The sequence below is a fragment of the Megachile rotundata genome, chromosome 6 (assembly GCF_050947335.1).
Source record: "Megachile rotundata isolate GNS110a chromosome 6, iyMegRotu1, whole genome shotgun sequence".
Lineage (NCBI taxonomy): Eukaryota > Metazoa > Arthropoda > Insecta > Hymenoptera > Megachilidae > Megachile > Megachile rotundata.
Window position 1 is genome coordinate 5,376,441 of NC_134988.1, and position 14,785 is coordinate 5,391,225.

At 32.4% G+C, this 14,785-nt stretch overlaps 2 protein-coding genes across 4 annotated transcripts; one reads left to right on the plus strand and one right to left on the minus strand.

Annotated features, from left to right (window-relative positions):
- The first annotated feature begins 594 nt into the window (after positions 1–594).
- On the plus strand, positions 595–6,300 carry msl-2 (male-specific lethal 2). Of its 3 annotated transcripts, none has more exons than XM_012298471.2 (8): positions 596–1,495; positions 2,557–2,792; positions 3,200–3,394; positions 3,468–3,783; positions 3,852–3,984; positions 5,147–5,311; positions 5,390–5,561; positions 6,031–6,300. In XM_012298471.2, the coding sequence occupies exons 1-4, from the start codon at positions 916–918 to the stop codon at positions 3,738–3,740; spliced, it is 1,284 nt and encodes a 427-aa protein (XP_012153861.1). In that variant the 5' UTR covers positions 596–915; the 3' UTR covers positions 3,741–3,783; positions 3,852–3,984; positions 5,147–5,311; positions 5,390–5,561; positions 6,031–6,300. The 3 variants fall into 3 exon arrangements, with proteins under 3 accessions (XP_003700268.1, XP_012153861.1, XP_003700269.1); XM_003700221.3 differs by having other exon boundaries at positions 2,557–2,720; XM_003700220.3 differs by lacking the exon at positions 3,852–3,984 and having other exon boundaries at positions 595–1,495.
- A 7,070-nt stretch (positions 6,301–13,370) lies between these two features.
- Positions 13,371–14,306, minus strand: LOC143264670 (uncharacterized). Its single transcript, XM_076532868.1, has one exon. It carries the CDS (start codon positions 14,304–14,306, stop codon positions 13,371–13,373), a length of 936 nt encoding a protein of 311 aa, XP_076388983.1.
- Between the last annotated feature and the right edge of the window lie 479 nt (positions 14,307–14,785).

The following is a 14,785-nucleotide window of genomic DNA, read 5'->3' on the forward strand; positions in this document are numbered from 1 at the left end:
ACATATTCTTACAGTTGAATGCAATTATATTTATTTAAACACTTAGTTGCTATATATAAAATGATATAAAAAATAGTAAATATTCATTCAATGAGAGAACGGTTTCATCATCCAACGAATTTTAATATAATCTGCGCATGTCAGCTGTACTTGGTCTAGCGTGATCCGTAACTAAGAGCAACGGGCATGCGTTTTAGTGATTCTTGTGACGCCAAACGTACATACCTAGCGATCTTTTATTTTGAAATTTAGAAATTTTATAAAATTTAGAGTTTGTTTAGACATTAATAAATTTGGAAATTTAACAATTTGGAAATCCAAGATTTTGAAAGCTGATGCCACATTATTAAGTTTGTTTTACATTATCTTTTCTCCACGTTCACATATTTTTGTCCACCATGTATATTGCCGGCGGACTAAGAAGTGCATAATAGTGAAACGATTTTACTTGGTGGGGAACTTACTGAAGTTAGTTGGATTGCGCAAACTGTGCACGATTTATTATTTCAGCAAATAATAAAGATAATGCGTCTCTTCCCAAATAATATTAATATCATTAACTTAGAAAAAGTATTTAATATTAACTTGCTATGTGTAAACAATATTACATAATTTCAAAAGAAAAAGCTTTACGAGCATATGACTTTCCCATCTAGCAATACTTTTTGATCGAAGCGACGCAAAGAGCCCTCTGCAAGTACTAAATGATAAGAAATTAAATATGGCTGATGTTTTGTTTGTGTGTAATGATTATGTTATACGTGTATTATTACTTTGTTTAATTAACTTTCTTGTATAATTATATATATATGTATATGTATATATGGAGGTGTGTGTGTGTGTGCATGATTGTATGTATGTATATATATACATATATGTATATATATATATTGCCCGTGAAAAACTTAAAAAAAAATGAATGCCACGAGCCTTTATGTATCAACGTGTCGATTAGTTTTACAAGCGGATGCTGATGATCCAAACTCGTGGACAGATTTATACAGGCTAGTTCCATACTTACGGCAAAGCCTGAGTTGTACTGTGTGCTCAAATTTATTAATCGAACCTCATACACCGACGGAAACTAATTGTCAACATCATGTGTGTCGTGGCTGTAGAGGTGGACGTAAAAAGCTTAAACCTTCGTGTGGTTGGTGCAAGGATTATGACAAATATGTCGAAAATGTTCAATTACGAATACTGTTACAGTGTTATAAGAAACTATGTGAATATTTGACGAACACAAACATCTATCGAAGTTTGATACTTTCAGTGTCGTCTAACAAAACAGGTAATGGTTCATCAGCAATCGGTGCTACGAGCCTTATGGAACTTATACAAGAAGGTTCGGGCTTCAAAGATGAATTTAAGAGTACCGCTGGTCTATCAAAATCTGCGTATAGCATTTTACCGTGTGTTTATACAAGTACTACCTCAACCCAAACGCAAGGAAATACTATGCAAAGTTCTGAAGCAATATCGCAAAGTTTACCTGGTATAGTATAATATCATTTTCTTATATTATATTATCTTTCTTAAGTAAATAAATGAATTTTCATTGTAAAGAAACTACTGTAACCTCCTTCACGATTGATAATGAAAGAGTGAAGTCAAATAGTCATAATAAGTGATCACAATTTTAAGAGTTAGTCTTAAAAAACGAACCAAAAAAAAAGTAAACAAATGTATGGCATAGTAGTATCAATTAACATAGCAGTCATTTAGGTTCAGGTATCTTTGTACTATGCTCTGTGTTATTGTATGCATATACATGATTCTGAGCTATGACTATGTTAGTTGATATTTGTTTGTTTTCAAATCCTTATGTTAGTCGCTCATTTTTTGAGATTGATTCCCAGAGCTGCTGCTACTACTTTTAATTCTTTTAACATTCAGTCTATAGGGATTAATTTACTCTATATTCATATGTCTTCATATCCACACATAGATCATAATTCATATATATATATCAGACATATGTTATTTTTATGGACATATAAATAGGGTATATGTTGTTGATTTAGTAAGATAGCAAGAGTATTAATTTTATCTTCAGGAGTAATTTAAATTTCTAAACGTGTTCATCAAAGTCATTCATTTTTTATTTACCAATTGTCACTTGATATACATTAAGGATATTTTTTCGATGTAACTGATATGTATTAAACAAATTATGAGCCTAAAGAGAATGTCAACAGAATTGAAATATTACATAAAAAATGATTAGTTATCTTCCATTAACTCACTAATATCAAATAGATTTGTTAATAACAAGCACAGAATTTTCATATTTAATATAAATTACTTCTCGTTAATATTATTTATTATTTTTATATCTTAGTATTTGGTTATAAATTTAATAAAATGAATTATTGTGATCAAAAGTATTTTATAAATGCCTATAAAAGATATGTACAAATAATACAGGCAGTTGCCAATGTTTAGAGAGAAAATGTTTCACCTGGGACTAAAGTTTGGTCCAATGTTAATAAACCTTGTGTATATTTTTATGTTTATAACATTTTATTCGATAAAATATATTTATTTATTACATAGAATCACCTGCTATACGTACTGTATCGAATGGATCTTCAATATATTCTGTGATGTATGCTGGTTCTGGTAACAAAATAACTATAAAACGGAAAGCAGCTGCTGCAGATGATGCAGACATTGGGCAACGGGATACGGATGGAAATCCACACAGCTCTGTAGGAGGGGTAAAATGTATTCCATCTACCCACTTTAAATATGGGACCCCCTCTCAGAAAAGATCTTCAAAGGGCAGCAAAGTAATTTCAATAGATATTCGGTTAATTTTGTGCCTTACAGGAAGTTCGCGTTCTGCTATATATAATTTTTATTTAAATGCTAAATGATGTGCATCCTCGTTAATATTACTTGTAAGGTACAATCATATTTTTAGATTTGTATAACAATTAACAATTTATAGTGGCTTATATTGATTAACAATGTTTAATAGCTTTTGTTACTAACACTAGATTTAAATAAATTTGAACATGTATTTTGCTAGGTCCCATAATGAGATTAATGCAGATAACAATATTACATTTAGTTATGTAATAATTCATAATATGTTTTTATGAAGTGTTTGTTTATGTCTGCATTAATCTATAATCTTTACTTTTTTCGCTTTCATAATAAGTAAAATTAAAATAATGTATTCTGTTCCAAACAGTCCTCAGGCTTTAAAAAGCCAAGATCAAGTTCTGCACGGAGTAAAAGAAAAGGATGCAGATGTGGCAATGCTACAGCAATACCTGGAAAATTAACATGTTGTGGTCAACGTTGTCCTTGTTACGTTGAAAGTAAACCTTGTGTCGAATGTAGATGCAGAGGTTGTAGAAATCCTCATACAGCGGATGGATTAAAGGTAGCATTTATGCAATGAAATAATTATTTTAAGTAAACTTGATTTTTGTAAAATATTTAACATTATGTTATAGATCCGACCACACATACCTGAGTTACATAATTTACAGTTACAATTATCAACTTCTTTGGATTGTGATACATTACATTCAGATCCTTTAGGATCGGTACCGCAATGTCTTTCAACTTCTCCAACAACAATTCAAGTATTAAATGTCTATTCAACTCCCAGATTAGATATTGATAATGTACCGCAAAATCTGCCTGCAGCCTTGTTAGTGGGAGAAGATGCTATGATTAGTACTGAAAGCGAAGCTGAAGACAGTGACATACAAATCGATGTGTGATAATTCATGTGACATTGTCAAATGTCACGTTCAATATAATAAGGTATGTAATACAGATAAATATAAAATGAATTATATCAAATCTACTAAATTATATTTTTAAAATTTCAGAATAATCTATTTACCAATAAAAAGATTATGGTTTTAACCTACAGTTATAATAAAAAAATAATAAATATATTTTTATCACTCGTAAATTATTTGTATCGCAACATTTTAGAAAGTTTAAAAAGTTAAGTTTCTTGTAAGTATGAATAAATTCATTTCCACCGTAGAACTAAAATATTCTGTCCTCGTTTTTTAATTAGTAACATAGTTTGTAATTCGTTGCATTCTTTTGCAATTTACTACTGTTTCATATTGAATTCTAGTTGTTATTACTCTATGTTTATGTAAAACATATATTATGTTTTTTAAATATTTGTATTATGTAGTGCATCATATTGTTGCATAAAAAATATTCTTGTACCATAATAAAAAAGGGCGCATTCAAAATGATAGTACAACCAAAAATTATATTCCATACAATTTTTTTTTTGAGCAGTTTGGTTTTCAAGAAAATAGATTGGAAAAAACTAATGATTGGATTTATACTTTTAACAGAGTTTCCCATGTTTTGTGCCAGTAATATTACCATCTAGTATACCAAACTTCACATGGCCAATGTACTATCATTGCAATGTAACCCCAACATGCGATTGCTCCTTATGGAGCGTGATTTAAAATAATTATTTGATAGGGCATTGAAAAAATGTGAAATAAAGTTTTTTGTTTCAACCTTCGTTTATTGACTAAACCTGAGCATAACGAAACATAGCTTGTAAATGTTATTTTTGTATACTTGACAATTTGTCTTGGTGGACAGTGACTAAATTTTGATAACATAAAACTGGCATGTAAGTAGCTACACCAAGGTGATGGTATTGTACATGTTGTTAAGTAAACAAATCAAGTATAATTGTAATTAAGATTGACTTAACATTAAGAGATGCTATTTTTTAAATCCCTGTAAGATGTGGATTGTGTACATTTTTGACGACAACTAGTTAGGATATACCATATAGGTACATTTATCATTGTTGTTAACTTTCATAATAGTAGTACCCGTTTATTAGGTTCATTTTTGTAAGTAGCAAAAACAAGTTATGGTCATTTTCTTGAGTTTTACTATTTATAGAAATTAAATAAATAATTGTATCTGGAAATACAGAAGTCATTAGATCTGGTAATAGAAATCATTGCAACAGACTCAAAATCACCTATGAATCCTATACAATCGAAAAATGTTTGTAATTAAAAATATAGTAAAATGAAAGTTATTTTATTGTTCTTTTTACAAACGATAACAAAATTTGAAATAAACATTATTCCTATTTTTTTTATATTATACAAAAACGGTTTTCCAGATGAATTCAACAACCGCAAGAATCTAAAGTTTAAACAAAATAATTCAAAAAATACCACACTGAGTCGGTAGATTGATGAAGAGCCTGCATAATGTCGGTGATGTGTAAAACTTGCTTCAACTCGTGGAACGAGGGCAACGCTAGCAGAAGAACTGATAATAAATGGTAAGATAAAAGCGCAAAAAGTATATATATTGCCCTACATTTTATTTAGTTGCTCCCAATAAAATTGTCTTTAAATAGTACTATACTCTGGAACATCGTGGTGGCTTCGTTCATTTGGTGGATGAACAAGTAGTGCAATTTCTCCTTAGTTGAAAACAGAATGTCCTTCATCGAAGAAGTGAATCCATTCTGTATATTACTCAAAGAAGATGAATTTGATGGCTGACGGGTGATAGCACTCCAGGTCTAGGTAGGTAAATTATTTTTATATTAGGTCATTTCAAAAGTTTAGGAAATGACCTGACAATTTTCTTTTCTCATATAATTGTAATCAGATATTGATATTCATAAATAAGTGATGGATATTGTGGATTATATATATAGAATTATGTAGTATGTTAAAAGAAATTGATTTAGGACGTTAAAAGAACAGATGGTGGATTAAAAAAGTTTTAATAAATGTAAATTGAAAGATTAATCATTGGATTTATAATTATGCTCTGAATGCTTTTTAATATTCTGTGTATCACAAATATTCAAGCTTACCATGAATTTTTACATATATTTATAATTTTTAAATAAACACAGTTTTAATTTATGTGTTGAAATGTTTAAACTGTTAAATAAAATCATTTTTCTTTAACCCGTAATAGTTACAATATAACAAAATTATTGTTAGATTAAAAATTAATAATTTACATTTTGTTTATTGATTACAGTTGTCAGTGAAATCTGCTATGAAGAATTTTACTCAACACGACATGATTCGTAACGCGGAAATATAGTTCGATTCTTTTCCCCACAAACGTGCAATGGGGAAAATTGAATGAAAGCACGGACTTTCATTACTGTGAACACAACGCCTTTACAACTCGTACAAGAAGTAGATACACGATGAAATTCGACGTATAACATGTTCAAACAGCGTTATGTATTTGTGCACCGAAAACATGCCCCGAAATTAAATAAATGGAACTTCATTAAAAATACTGCTAATAATTTAAAATCTTATTATATATATATATATATATCAATGTAATTCTACATCTCATTTTAATGCTGTTTTATTGCGCACTTTACATTTCAGAAAGGTGATTCAAGGAACTACATCAGAACGTAAGTTAATGTTTTTTATAATTGAAGTTTATATTTATAGCGCAAGTGCTGTAACGATCTAGTATGTAAACAAAATATAAAAGGTTATAATTTATTATAAAATAATTAATTTAAAAAGTTGAAAGCATTTTAGAATTCAAACTTATTGCAAAATACATATTTTCACGCGGGCTTTTTGAAAATGGAGCAGATGACGCCATCTAGCGATCAAATGCGAAGTTAACGAAACAAGAATTGTTCGCAGGAGAGACAGCGCCATTTGAGAGAGACTTGTTCCATTTAGGTAAAAATTCAATTAATACTGATTTTATTGCCTTAATTGACTATAATATGCATTAAATTGCATCGAAGTGCAAGACTAATTAGCTTCAAAATGTTTTGATTTTACCAAACAATTATCGATTGGCTTTTCGTCGGAAGACATTTCATTGTTATGCCCTATATTACCGACAAGACACAGTATTGTCACAGAGTAAACCAGAGGCAACACTCTGTCGGTACCTTCGATCTCTGGAAAACACTGTACGTTTAAATTGGTTGCACAAACGAGCGGGAAATTTAAATCAAACAAATCGCACATGTCTTCCGTCCAAAACACTTGCATGAAAGAAAATTTTGTGGAATAAATAGAATTATAATTTAATAGTAAATCGGAGCTCTTAGCTCGATATCGTTTTCTAAAGTTCATTTTATGAAACATATTTAGAAAACGATATCGATTACCAGGCCACACCACGTGGAGGTGGCGACGACGGTGACCCATCCTAACTCCAAATCTCTACCACCCTCCAATTGCAACTACCTTATTTATCGGAAGAATAAATGAGTACTGACTCTACTTAGCCCGTTGGCTCGCAAAAATATACAAGTTCTTTACCATTGTATCGCACGCACGCATGCTGTACATCTTAAAATTTAATACGCTCTTCATGGGATTCCACGCTCACACTCTTATTAACATACTTATTCTAAACGCACGCGTACCTCTCATTCTAAGATTGCATTCATATGAACTATAACGACGTAAAAAAAGCAAGGGGAAGGGAAGAAAGTTAGAAGAACTTTCTACTAAAAGAAAAGAAAGTTAAAAGGACTTTCTACTAAAAGGTGGATCAGTATTTTTCGCCAAGTGAACCTCGCCTTCATGGGTCAAAGGGTAGTCGCATAATAGCTTACGTGAACCACGAGATAGAGATGAACCGAAAATACTGGCAAGAACGAGTGACACATCTGCGGAGGGTTTCTCATTTCTCCTCGTTTACGTTTGAAGTAAGGCTGACCACAGAGAGGAAACCCACACCGTGAGGCGGCAGATCGAGATGGTACATCAATCGATCGGCCCCGCAGAGATGTGTCCCTGGCACTACACCAGCACTTGCAGCTTACCTCTGCCGCGTGTTCACAGCGCTATGAACCCCCAATGATCCGCTTGGGTTCGGAACGATTGACAAAAAATAGCTGGGTATACTACAAGCTAACGCGTACAAAGATTGAGAATTGCAAAGATGAGTGCAAGTTAGAATGAGAGGCACTTACAGGGACCCGACCGATCCGCCCGTCCGCTCACGAGCATACTTTACTTAAAACTAACGCACGCATAAAATTAACTTAAAATTAACGCACGCATCCCTCGATGATACCTCGATGATTGATGTCTTCAATCTTCGCGTATACGTATTACACACATGCATTCATCCATATTACAATGTTTTACAATATTTTGCGCAAACTATTAACTTAAAATTAACGCACGCATAGGTGATATCCCGCGGTGGTAGTCTTGGATTACCTATGCTGTAATAGATAGAAATATGCGAAAGGAGAAAACAGATACAAAATTAGTACATTTTCGGTAAAAATGAAATACAATTCGAGTCGACTCGAGGGAAACATGCAAATGAAATAAGAACATATTCGCGAAGAATTCAATAACTTAATTAAAATAAAAATCTGAAATAGATAAATATTACAAATATCAGAAATATAAATTATTTCATTAATTAAATAAAATTAAAACCTAAAACATATAAATGTAATTAAAACACATATGAATTACTAACATAAAATAAAAATCTGGAACAGAGAAAAGTAATTAAGAGAGAAATGAAACATTAAAAATTACTTACTTGAAATTAAAACCTGAAACAGACAAAACTAATTAAGACAAAAATGAAAGATTTCATTACTTACATAAAATAAAAATCTGAAACAGACAAAAGTAATTAAAGACAAAAATGAAAGCTTAAAAATTACTTACTTGAAATTAAAACCTGAAGCAGACAAAACTAATTAAGAGAAAAGTGAATGATTTCATTACTTACATAAAATAAAAATCTGAAACAGACAAAAGCAATTAAGATAAAAATGAAAGATTTCAATACTTACTTAAAATAAAAATCTGAAACAGACAAAAGTAATTAAAGACAAAAATGAAAGCTTAAAAATTACTTACTTGAAATTAAAACCTGAAGCAGACAAAACTAATTAAGAGAAAAGTGAATGATTTCATTACTTACATAAAATAAAAATCTGAAACAGACCAAAATTTTATTAACATAGGAAGATGTGGGAGAGGAAGCAAAATTTTTCTTTATTTCATACAAGAATTTCGAAAAATACAAAACGCAATGAAAATTGCGGATTTGAGAAGACAACATAACTTAACAAAGAAGAAATACTACAACAGACAAAAATTTATTAACATAGAAATCTGAGAAGAGGGAGCAGTGTAAGAACTTACCAAAAATAAAATACTGAAACAGATAAAAATTTATTAACATAGAAATTTGAGAAGAGAGAACAATGTAAGAACTTACCAAAAATTAAATTCTGAAACAAATCAAGAACCGAATTTGTTAATATTGTTGATTTTATTAGCTTCATTGGCTATAATATGAATTGAATTACATCGGAGTGCAAGACCAATTAAATTCGAATTGTTTTGACTTTATCAAACTACATATTATCAATTTCGTAATTGCTAATATTTAGGATTAGTGATATTAATCCTAATTAGTCTAAGGGTTTTTGTTGTGATTATCAGAGCCGCCGGTCAAAAAAAGTTCTATTTGTAATTCTGAACAAATGATCAATGTTTAAAAGAATTATCGTTTGATCGTATTGAATTTCATTTAAAAAACAAAATTGTTTACTATTCACTCCGTAATTAAACCTTTATTCAAGAGCATGTATTTAAATTAAAATCAGAATATTCAGGCTGTTAATTAATTGATTATAAATATAGGAAGATGATTTCTATATTTTTATAGAGAGTGTTTTCTATATTTAAAATTAGTCAATAAATTATAACTTCCAAAAATAACTGATTTATTGATATTGATTCTGAAATGTGTGTTGCTGAATTTAGATTTGATTATGGAATGAATAACGAACGTTTTTCTTTTAAAAATACAATTGAACATAAATAAAATTGAATGTCAAATACAAATAAAAAACTTCTTTATCGACGGCTTGAAAATAGAATTCCTCTTGATCGACGATGACTCTGATGATCACCACATTTTTATAGAGAATGCGTCTCTATATTTAAAATTAGTTAATAGATTAAAACTTCAAAAATAACTGATTTATTGATATTGATTTTGAAATGCGTGTTGCTGAATTTAAATTTGATTAAGGAATGAATAGCGAACGTTTTTCTTTTTAAAATATACAATTGAACAATAAAATTGAATGTCAAATATAAATAGAAATCTTCTTTATCGATGGCTTGAAAATGAAATTCTTCTTGATCGACGATGACTCTGATGATCACCACAATACTCCCCCCCGAGTGACGAGGTCGTCACGAAACTGACACGCTTCTTCTTCGCTGGAGGATAAGTCCGTAATTGAAATGAACCTTGAGGTTGAACTGATCCTGGAATGGGTGTGGGTTCTGAAGTGGGTGGGTGACTCTGCTCAGAGTGTTGAAACAAGCCTGTTGCAGAATCTGAGGAAATAAACTTAGAATCGTTGTGATTAGAAATTAAGAATGCAGGTTTCAATCTATCAACAGAAACATTAACAACGCGACCTTCAATATCGACTGAAAAATAATTATTGTCGACCGATCGAGCCGTCACCGGAAATGGACCTCGGTAAGGTGGCTCTAACGGACGTCGGACAGAATCATCTCGAACAAAAACGTGCGAACAGTTTTGCAAGTCTTGATGAACGAATATTCGAGATTTAGTGTGATGCGAAGCTGGACAAGGTCGCAACTTTTGCATGTGCTCTCTGAATCTCTCAAGAAAAACTTGTGATGGAGGTGCATCTAAATCTGTATAAAGAAATTCTCCAGGAATTCTAAGTGTTGTTCCGTAAACAAGCTCTGCTGCTGAAGCTTTAAGATCTTCCTTATAAGCAGTTCGAAGGCCAAGAAGAACTGTAGGTAAAACATCAATCCAATTATTAGTTCCATGACACATGATCGAAGTTTTTAAAGATCGATGCCAACGTTCCAGAATTCCATTCGTTTGAGGATGATAAGCAGTAGATCTCGTCTTCTTGCATCCAGTTAAATTGGTTAAAGCCTTGAAAAACGCTGATTCAAATTGATTGCCTTGATCTGTTGTAACTATACCAGGACTACCAAAACGACAAATCCAATGTCGGTAGAAAGCTGTGGCTACCGAATCTGCTGTTGCTTCTTTTAAAGGTATAGCTTCAGGCCAACGAGAATATCTATCAATCATAGTCAAAATATATTGAAAACCTTGAGATGGAGGAAGAGGACCAACCAAATCTAAATGCACATGATAAAATCTTTCATCAGGAACAGGAATGACTGTAGGTTGACGCTTCGTATGTCGATTGACTTTAGCAAGTTGACATGATAAACAAGTCTTAACACGATTAGTGATATCTTTCTTCATATGTGACCAAACAAACTTTTTTCCAATTAGCTGGCAAGTTGCTTTAGCACCAGGATGAGATAAATTATGAACCATATTGAAAATTCTTGAACGAAGAGAAACAGGAACATAAGGTCTAGCAATTCCTGTTGAAATGTCACAGAAAATAGTTGTGTCAGAATTATCAATACGCAATTGTCGAAGTTGAAGTGACGTAGAAGACTGAAGAAGTTGCTGCAATTCAGGATCTTCCTGCTGTCTTTCAGCTAATTCTTGAGTATCAACGATAACCGGTAAGTTAATTTCCTCCAAACGAGAAAAGGCATCTGCCACAATATTGCTGCTACCTGACACATGTTCAATATTTGTAGAAAATTGTGCCACAAAATCAAGTTGACGTTGTTGTCGAGGAGATGCTTTATCAGAACGTTTGTTGAAAGCATAAATAAGTGGTTTATGATCAGTGAGAATCTTGAAATGACGACCTTCAAGAAAATGTCGAAAGTGCCTTATAGCATCATATATTGCCAATAATTCACGGTCATAAGCGCTGTATCTAAGTTCCGACCCGTGCAGTTTTCGAGAAAAGAACCCAAGAGGTTGCCAATGACCATCATCAAATTGTTCAAGAACAGCTCCAATTGCAATATCAGAGGCATCAGTGCGTAATTTTAGCGATGCATTAGGACGAGGATGAACCAATAATGTTGCTGATGCCAAACTGCTTTTGCATTGCTCAAAAGCATGTTCAGCTTCAGCAGTCCATTGAATAGCAGTTTTGTCACCTTTTTTGCTATTTACTAAATAAGAACAAAGAGGAGCTTGAACATGTGCTGCATCCTTAACAAAACGACGGTAAAAATTAATAACTCCAAGAAAACGACGTAACTCTGCAACCGTTGAAGGTCTCGGATAATCTTGAATAGCCTTTACTCTGTCAGGTAAAGGTGTAATTCCAGAAGTGTTAACTTTATAGCCTAGATAAGTGACTTCTGTCTTTCCAAAAACACTTTTTGCAACATTGATTGTAATTCCAAAATCTTTAAGACGTTTAAATAAAATATGAAGATGTTCTTCATGTTCTTTAAAACTTTTAGACGCAACAAGTATATCATCCAAGTAACAATAAACAAAATCTAAACCTCGAAGAACAAAATCCATAAATCTTTGAAAAGTTTGAGCTGCATTTCTAAGACCAAAAGGCATCACAACAAATTCAAAAAGACCAAATGGCGTTGTAACAGCAGTCTTCGGAATATCCTCTTCAGCAACCGGAATTTGGTAATAGGCTTTAACTAAATCAATTGTCGTAAATATCTTTTTTCCGTAAAGGCTAGCAGCAAAGTCCTGAATATGTGGTATAGGATAATTATCTGGAACTGTAACTGAATTCAGCCTACGATAATCACCACAAGGTCTCCAATCGCCTGTTTTTTTCGGGACCATATGTAAAGGACTTGCCCATTGGCTGCTAGATGGACGACAAATTCCTTGTTCAATCATTGCGTCAAACTCAGCTTTGGCTACCTTAAATTTGTCAGGTGGAAGACGTCGCGGACGTTCGACAGTTGGAGGACCTCGCGTAATTATATGATGTCGAACCTGATGAGCTGAATTAACACTTATACGTCTTGGTCTAGTAACTTCTGGATATTGTGAAAGAATTTGAGCAAATGGGTTATCTTTTTCGACCGAAGAGAGATTTGCTGCAGTTTCTGTTGGAATACCTGGTGATGTTAGCTGTGTCAAACCATCACGCAAACATCGATGCTTAAGATCAATAAGAAGTCCGAAATGCCTTAAGAAATCTGCACCAAGAATTGGACGTTGAACATCAGCAACACAAAACTGCCACTTGAAAACTCGCCTAAGACCAAGATCTACTGTTTTTGTTAAAATGCCATAAGTATTGATAATAGAATTATTTGCAGCATATAATTTGTAATCATTTTGATGAAACGGCCCTTTGCATGCTGATCTAGGTAAGACTGAAACATCAGCACCAGAATCCACAAGAAATCGCGTTCCGCTGGTACGATCTGTGACAAAAAGACGGCTTTTCGCATTTGAACCATCGCCAACCATCTTTACTGACGATGGCTTGTGTAGTTTTCCTCTTCCTGACCAAAATTACAAGGTTGTTGACATTTTCTAGCTAATTTACCAAACTTCTTATGAAAGAAGCATACTTGTTGCAAATTATGATTGTTATTGGAATTATAATTATTAAAATTATTATAACGTCTTCTAGAATTTGATCGATGTCGATATTTGCTATGATGTCTAAATCTGTCTCTATTTCTGTTAACATCTACAGAAAGAGTTTCGACCAAACTTTTCAATTCTGCAACTTGTTTTGCAAGCGAATCTTTATCGACTAAATTTGAAATAGAATTAACAGGATCAACTGATGAGATATTATTTCCACGAGTCATTTCTATAATTTTATCAGCTTGCAGCGCTAATTTTGAGAGATCTGGTGTTTCGGAAATTGTCAAGATTGTTCTAATATTTGAAGGCATTTGTTCTAAAAATAGACTACGTAATATTGAGTCTGAACACTGACCTGAAGCAAGGTGTCTCATTTTTTGTAAGAAAACAGAAGGTTTTTCATCACCCAAATCGTGACCATGCAAAAGCTTTCGTAGTCTTGACTCGTTGGTTTCTGCAAGAACACTAATTATCCTGTTCTTCAAAGCCTCGTACTTTCCAAAGTCCGGCGGGGATTCCAAAATATCCGATACAATAGGTAGTACTGCTTGCTCCAAATTAAGAATAACATAGCGGAACCTCGAATCGTCATTTGTAATTCTTGACACAGCAAATGCTGCTTCGACTTGTTTAAACCAGAGGATTGGATTCTCCTTCCAGAAAGGAGGTAATTTAACTACACGTGCAACTTCTATTGAATCTTGACCGTCTGAATAAAAATTTTGCTGCAAATTATTGCTTGTTGCTTGATTTGGTGATTCCTCAATATCAATTTGGGGTCTGCTTCTTTCCGGTTCCGGTGTGCGATACATTTTGAAAATTTTCCTCTTTAATTATAATTTCTTATGGCAGTTTAAAATATCACGTCGGGGTCACCAAAAATATAGAGAATGCGTCTCTATATTTAAAATTAGTTAATAGATTAAAACTTCAAAAATAACTGATTTATTGATATTGATTTTGAAATGCGTGTTGCTGAATTTAAATTTGATTAAGGAATGAATAGCGAACGTTTTTCTTTTTAAAATATACAATTGAACAATAAAATTGAATGTCAAATATAAATAGAAATCTTCTTTATCGATGGCTTGAAAATGAAATTCTTCTTGATCGACGATGACTCTGATGATCACCACATTTTTGTCTTATGTGTCTCCATCTAGCGGTGAAAAATGAGAACTAATTAAACTCCAGTTTTAAAAGTGTGTAGTTCACTCTGTTCACTGGAGAGATGACGCCACTTGTTCCATTTTCATTAAAAGTCAATTAATATTGATTTTATTGATTAATA

Excerpts from the sequence above, each read along its gene's own strand:
- msl-2 (XM_003700220.3), top strand. The coding sequence starts at position 916 with ATGAATGCCACGAGCCTTTATGTATCAACGTGTCGATTAGTTTTACAA. Across the intron at positions 2,793-3,199 it reads GATCTTCAAAGGGCAGCAAA|TCCTCAGGCTTTAAAAAGCC; the intron begins GTAATTTCAATA and ends TGTTCCAAACAG. Across the intron at positions 3,395-3,467 it reads ATACAGCGGATGGATTAAAG|ATCCGACCACACATACCTGA; the intron begins GTAGCATTTATG and ends ATTATGTTATAG.
- LOC143264670 (XM_076532868.1), bottom strand. The coding sequence starts at position 14,306 with ATGTATCGCACACCGGAACCGGAAAGAAGCAGACCCCAAATTGATATT.